Below are 7,421 nucleotides of genomic sequence, written 5' to 3'. Positions count from 1 at the left end.
TAAATTCTTTGATTGGAATATGAATGTTGCTGGAAGTATGAACATTTTCACAGGACAATGATATAAATGGAACTTTAAAACTTTTTTAAGTGTTACAGTGATATTTCGTTGTATGTTCCATAATGTCAAGAATATTGATTTCCTTGCAACATCCACAATTATTACAAATGTCAATATAACGAAATATCTTTTATGCGATGTTTGTGGTGTAATAAAAATCTGTGTTTCGATTACGTTTTTGATACGTATTACTCACTTATGTGTAATAATACAGAATAAAAATATACTATTAGTTCGATATTTGAAAATATGCATGCGTTCGTTGTCACTGTTAAACTGTTGTAATAACAATGGAATAATAAAATAATTTACTCAAATGTACATAATAATACATATACATATCCATAAAAACAATATTAAACGCAATAACTTTTTTGTACGCGAAGAAAAACTAATATAGGTCCGTCGGGATACGAATCCAAGACTCCTTTCTAACACGTCTACTTTATAGCGAACGGACGGAAGAGAATCCGTTCACGACCATGGTCCCTTCTTAGATTTAACGTAATTCACAAATTCACCGTTCTCATAACGTAGAAGGCAGCAGAAATTCCCGACTTTTTACACTATCGGTATTTCAGAACATGAGACACGAAATCCCATAAGACGATAAGTCTATCCTATACCTAGTCGGTGCTATTACATGTGTCATTCGATTCAAACTTCGCGCCTCTGGAGCTTCTGACATACATCGCTACGTTACATGAGCGAGGATTGCAACAATACAGAACAGGTAGCGCCGCAATAGATGCGACTCTATAGGAACATTTCAAATAGACACTACTGGAAGTACTGGAACACGCTGGGCAACGCTGGGCAGGTCTGGGCACTACTTGGTACTCAGTACTCAGCACCACTTACCACTACCCTACTGTTTGTTACTGTGGACGACTGTGGGTGGTTTGTGGGTCATGGGTCCATTATTGTTCCCGGGAAGATTCGTATAACCTCTTCCTATTTGCATAATATTCACAAAAAATATGTGTGTCTGCTTGATTTCGTGATTAATGTTGATACATTGACAGTTTCTCGAAACAAAATTAACATTTCTTCGTGGTTTACCAGAAGATATTTTCCAGTAAACAAGTTGACAGTTCGAAGCTTGACAGTTCCGTTTTAACGACGTTCCAAGTTAAGGCTATTTTTTGTATTTTGGAACGAATATCGCAATGAGCACGATTTTAGTAGTATCGTTGTGATTTAAAGAAGTACAATTAAGAATATATTAACGTATATTCAATTAAAAACGTATTTGGTTGATCAATACGTGATATCTTTGCGAGCATCGTTAACAAGTGTGATTGTAGTAGAATTGTGTACTAGAAGTGCTGAGTTGACTTCACCAAATGTCAAAGAATAAATTAAATTTGACATTACCTCCTGGCTCGATAGAACCAGTGCCAGCTGTTTCTCCATCTCCACCAGTACCAGCGTTGCCTATTTATTCTGAGCCACCGGTTATACCAGAGTAATTAAATTGATTATTTTTTATGATCCGTTCTGTAAACTGCTAATTCTATATTTTTATAATTATTATTTACTTGCGTTTGTCATGACTATAGCGGAGTTATGGGTAAAATGAGTATAGATGCAATTCAGGAAAGGCTAGAGGAACTAGAAATGGACGAGGAACAAAGGAAAAGACTGGAAAGCTTTTTAGGACAAAAAGAGAAGGTTGGAGAATTATGTGCTGATGACTTTGAAAAACTTGGTGAACTTGGTGCTGGTAATGGTGGTGTTGTTATGAAAGTGAGACATAAAAAGTATGGACTTATAATGGCTAGAAAGGTCAGGCTTTTCATTATTATATTTATTTAATATAACTTAATGATTAATACAATAGTGATAATCGTAATATTTCAGCTAATACATTTAGAAGTTAAACCTGCTATAAAGAAGCAAATAATTAGGGAACTAAAAGTGCTTCATGAATGTAATTTTGCCCACATAGTTGGCTTTTATGGCGCTTTTTATAGGTAAAGTGTCTAATGAAGTATTCAATAACACTAAATAAATTAATCTCTAGTTATATATTACATATGAAATATCTTATTCCTTACAGTGATGGAGAAATTAGTATATGTATGGAATACATGGATGGTGGATCATTAGACTTAATATTAAAGAAAGCTGGGAGAATTCCTGAACCTATATTAAGTACAATTACTTCTGCAGTAAGTATTAAGTAAATCTATTACTTTAATATCTGTTTAAATAGTTTAAATGTAATTTACTCTTTTAAAATTATCTAGAACAACTACTTTACTAATGAATAAGAAGTATACTATTATAAACTATATTGATTGAGTGTTAGTCATGGTAGATATTCTATTTACTTAGGAAAAGTACTCAATAATAAGTTTCTTGGTCTATAATTCCACCAGGAAACTTACGAATGCACAGCCTTCTTAATTCGTCATATATCCAAAGACACAAACCAAGAGGCAAACATGGCCAATACCAATAAATACTTAAAGGCATAGTCTTTAATATTTTCTCTGTTCCTGGCACATAGAGTATAACACCAGTTATAATAATTTCAAAAATGAAAGAAAAATTTAGAAACCAATTATCCATGCCTTGTTGCAAAATCGAGTTAACTCTCGTTTTACACATTACTAAATCTATGAGTTGTGTGATAACAATAGATAGAAAGTATCCAGTACGGGCTTCATTCAGTAAATCCATTCTAGTGTCATATGTCCACGTTTGACCATAAGAATCTTTTAAGTCATTAATAGATTTGTTCTCCCAGTCCAATCTTAATCCTAACAGACGGTCGGGCAAAAAACCGTTGAACATAAGGATCATAAAATAGGTATAAAAGCCAGCTAGAGACTGTGTCATGCCGATCTGTCCATAAGCCACAGATATTAGACGTTTGTTCACAAGTTTATCGTATTGTGGATTCCTTGGCGCACGGTGCATGATGTCAGACTCTGCTTTCTCATATGCCAGCGCAATCGCTGGAAGCAAATCTGTTCCAACGTCTACGCATAGGATCATTTCAAGAATGAATGGTAGAGGAATAGCAAATATGAGACTACTTAGCATGGGTAACATCTCAGGAACGCTGGACGTTAATGTATACGCAATTGATTTTTTAAGGTTGTCAAATATCAGTCTACCCTCTTCGATGCCAGTCACTATGGTAGCAAAGTTATCGTCCATGAGTATCATATCAGCCGCATGTTTCGCGACATCTGAACCAGTGATACCCATGGCCACACCAATATCCGCTTTTCTTAGAGCAGGTGAATCGTTGACACCGTCGCCAGTTACAGCAACTATCTCCCCTAATCTCTGACAACTCTCTACTATGAGCAATTTCTGTTGAGGGGATGTCCTTGCAAAGACGATTTCTTCATAGTTCTTTATGACGTGATCCAATTCTATGGAGTTCATGCTTCTTAGTTCGGCACCGGTAATAATTGTCGCCTGGGTATCATTATTCATTATCTGAGAGTGAGATTGGTTTTGCAGTATAGCCCTTTCATACTTGGTTTCATTCTCCCCGCTAATTATGCCGACTTTCTTTGCTATCGCCATTGCTGTTACAGGATGATCACCAGTTACCATTATTATTTTAATTCCAGCTGTGCGGCATTTCCTTACAGCTTCAGGTACAGCCGGTCTTGGAGGATCTATTAAGCTTATTAGTCCAATGAATCTGTAACCTTTTGTTGGAAAATTATATGTATTTGGAGCATCTGTGTTAAATTTAAAATTTGGCCCATAGACATCGTCAGGTAATTGAAGATCGCAATAAGCTAGTACACGTTCACCTAAATAACCTAACTCTGCACAAGCTCTTCGGGATATTGTGTGATCCAATGGTGTCATTTCCTTAGTCTTTCCTTCTGTAGTCAGTATCTTTGTACAGTTGTCTAACAACACTTCTGGCGCGCCTTTCAAAATCATTACGTGTGCATTTTTATCTCTATGTATTGACATTTGATACTTGGTTATCGAACTGAATGGTATTTCGGCAACCTTCGGATGTGCATCACGGAATGTCTTTGTTTCGTGTATGTGCTCGCAAAATCTGAGGATTCCAGTCTCTGAAGCATCACCAATTATCTCACATTCATCAATTGGTTTTAATAGCGTTGATTCTGTAATAAACTCAGCGCGTAAACAGAGGGTAGCATTCTTAATTATGATCTTAAAAGCAAGCTTTTCTAACAGCAGGTTTTTCTCAACACCTAGAATTTGCCCTGGTGGAAAATTATATCTCGTGTGACCAAACCACAGGTTGGATACACTCATCTTATTCTGTGTGAGAGTTCCTGTCTTATCGGAGCAGATTGTTGATGTAGATCCAAGAGTTTCTACACCCTCTAAGTTTTTTATCAAGCAATTCTTTGTTGCCATCTTCTGGGCTGTTAGTGTTAAGCTTGTAGTAACAGTGACCAATAGGACTTCGGGTACATTTGCTATTACAATGCCAAGTAAATAAGTAAATGCCTTCAATATATTGGGATCTATGACTAGAGATACCACGAAAAATAGCATTCCAAATATTATAGCAACACTGGTAATTATTTGGACAAAGTGTCTAATTTCTTTAGCTATTGGAGTCTCGGTTTCTGTAAGTTGCGACGTCAGACCAGCCAGTCTTCCTATCATTGTCTTATCGCCTGTAGCAATTACTATACCTTTACCTTCGCCATCCACGGCGAAGGATGAGAAAAAGGCAATGTTAGAAGATTCTAAAGGATTGTCATCTGTAGGATAATTTGTTCTGACTACCGCTTCACTTTCACCAGTGATGCTGGAGTTCTCAACCCTCAGTCCCCTACACTCTGTGATTCTGATGTCTGCTGGTATTTTATCACCGAATTTAAAATGTACCAAATCGCCTCGAACTAGATCTTCGGTTGCTAGACGCATTTTAACGCCGTCGCGTATTACCGTTGCGAAAGTAGGTACCATTTTGTTAAAAGATTCCATCACCTATGGATATTATCATGGAAAAATTATATATTTATTATTAGTAATTATTTATAATTCAACTTGTAAAATTAGATAGCAGCTGATAGATCACCTGTGTATTTTTACTTTCTTGTATATAGGCGAACACACCAGAGATTATGCAGATAAAGGTAATGATAAAAGCTAAAAATTCAATACCGCCGCTTGTGCCTTCAATTAGGGTACTCATAGAGTACAAAAGAAAGCACAATACTGAACAAGCCCATAACAAGGCAGCAAATCCATGAAACATGCATTTTAAAAACTTAATATATTCTGGGGTTACTTTGGGTGGGGACAGCGCGTTTGGTCCTTCTCTAAGAAGAACATTACCAGCTTCTTCTTTGGTCAAACCGTTATCCACATTAGTGTGTAATTTTTCACATAATCTTTTTAATGGAATCATATGATCTTTAGTACTCAGCTCTTTATGGAGGTCTTCTATTTCCTCGTCAGTGAGCTTTTTCTTACCTAAGGGATTGAAATTTGTGACTGATTGCTTAGATGTTGATTGCATTGTGTTTGAACACAATTAAAACATAAGCTTTGAATATATTATAACGTGTTTATGGTTAAACATTGACTTCTTCTCTGATTCACAATCAGTTGTCTTACACATTGCAGTCATGGCCAACCTGTCGAATCTCATAATTTTTCAACTCTTAACAATCGTTGTAGTCGGTTCTCCATCTAATTCATATTGACATCGAATTTTATAACAATTACTGTTATAGATTACAATGATTTTATGTTTACCTTAGACATTGATAATTTTATAATCGCATATAATAAAAAATCTATTTTGCCCAAGCAAAAAGAAATGTAAACCACAAAAGTAATTCCCAGTGCAGTGGATTAAAATATTCTAAAATAAATTTATTCAATGGTACTCAATACTTTTATAGGTCTTGAAAGGACTAAGCTATTTGCGAGACAAACATGCAATTATGCATAGAGATGTGAAACCTAGCAACATCTTGGTGAACAGCGCCGGGGAGATTAAAATTTGTGATTTTGGTGTGTCTGGTCAATTAATAGATTCTATGGCTAATTCATTCGTTGGAACAAGAAGTTACATGTCGGTAAGAAATTAGCGATCCAGCGAGGGTCATTGTTATTTAATATTTCAGTCGATAAAGTAACGTGTTACATTTATTCTTTCCAGCCGGAGAGACTTCAAGGCACGCATTACTCTGTACAGAGTGATATTTGGTCTCTAGGACTATCGCTCGTTGAGATGGCTATTGGAATGTACCCAATTCCGCCGCCAGATGAAAAAACTTTAGCTGCAATATTTAACACTCCACCGGGACAACCACCTGCAGACAGTGTTACCACAAATAATACTTCTACTCCGACACAGTCACCTGGACATAGTTAGTTTTGCATTATCATAACAATTCCATTTTAATATTGTCTGTGTTTTGTAGAAGTTCAATTGTTAAATGTAAAATGAATCTTCTAGATAGTGGTAGTCCACGACCAATGGCCATATTTGAACTGTTGGACTACATTGTTAATGAACCACCGCCAAAACTGCCTGCTGGAATCTTCAGTGATGCTTTCACAGACTTTGTTGATCGTTGCCTGAAGAAAAACCCTGCCGAGAGAGCCGACTTAAAGACATTGATGGTATGTATTTTACTTGTATAATAAGTATTAATTGAAATTAAATATACTGTCATTTTCTTATTTTAATTTGTTTTTAGAACCACGAATGGATAAAAAAAGCTGAATCCGAGAACGTAGATATTGCCGGATGGGTATGTCGCACAATGGATTTACAACCGACCACTCCAACTCGTTTAGCGAACGTACAATCCTGAATAAATGTTACTCTTACATACTTGACTACTTATATACGCGTTCAGTACTCTTAAGTAAATTTCAGTTTCTTTTCGTTTAATTAATATATGCAGTGGCGTTTGTGAATTTTTTTATAATGATATTCCCTAAAACGAAAGTGCTTCGCGATTTTGAAAATGGACTAATATTTTCTATAATCTGCCATTCTTTATCCAACGTATATTTTATAACATAATTGCTCAATCATCGATTAGTGTTTGAGTAATAGCATTTATTGAGTAGAGTTTTAAGTATATTAAGGTATATACATATATCGTACCGCAGATATATTTTCGGTTAAGTTACCGGATTTAATTATATAAAGACGTTAGTTATTAGCTACATCCCAATATTGTATTGTTTTAATTGTAGAATTCAAATTATAAGACATCCAATTACTTTTATCTATGCACTGCAGTCTGATTTCAAAGTCGCGGCATAAGAATCATGTAGAGATGACTATACATGATCGAGATGTAATTACTTTCAATGTACATACTATACTATAAGGTATAGAAAAATGTTTTAAACATATTTTTATA

The 7,421-nt window shown here is 35.5% G+C and overlaps 1 protein-coding gene across 1 annotated transcript; it reads left to right on the top strand.

Moving 5' to 3' along the window:
- Nucleotides 1–1,290: 1,290 nt before the first annotated feature.
- LOC107189136 (dual specificity mitogen-activated protein kinase kinase dSOR1) lies at nt 1,291–6,860 on the top strand. The gene is made up of 8 exons (XM_015577609.1): nt 1,291–1,528; nt 1,623–1,848; nt 1,924–2,036; nt 2,123–2,234; nt 5,940–6,116; nt 6,200–6,410; nt 6,500–6,666; nt 6,744–6,860. The coding sequence occupies exons 1-8, from the start codon at nt 1,407–1,409 to the stop codon at nt 6,858–6,860; spliced, it is 1,245 nt and encodes a 414-aa protein (XP_015433095.1). The 5' UTR covers nt 1,291–1,406.
- The last annotated feature ends 561 nt before the right edge of the window (nt 6,861–7,421 follow it).

Source organism: Dufourea novaeangliae, unplaced genomic scaffold (genome assembly GCF_001272555.1).
Source record: "Dufourea novaeangliae isolate 0120121106 unplaced genomic scaffold, ASM127255v1 scaffold144, whole genome shotgun sequence".
NCBI lineage: Eukaryota > Metazoa > Arthropoda > Insecta > Hymenoptera > Halictidae > Dufourea > Dufourea novaeangliae.
Note: the sequence above shows the minus strand (reverse complement) of the source record. Positions and strands in the feature narration are given on the sequence as shown.

Coding starts and splice junctions, on each gene's coding strand:
- LOC107189136 (XM_015577609.1), top strand. CDS start 1,407: ATGTCAAAGAATAAATTAAATTTGACATTACCTCCTGGCTCGATAGAA. Junction 2,235..5,939: donor TAAGTACAATTACTTCTGCA/GTAAGTATTAAG, acceptor ATACTTTTATAG/GTCTTGAAAGGACTAAGCTA. Junction 6,411..6,499: donor GACACAGTCACCTGGACATA/GTTAGTTTTGCA, acceptor TGAATCTTCTAG/ATAGTGGTAGTCCACGACCA.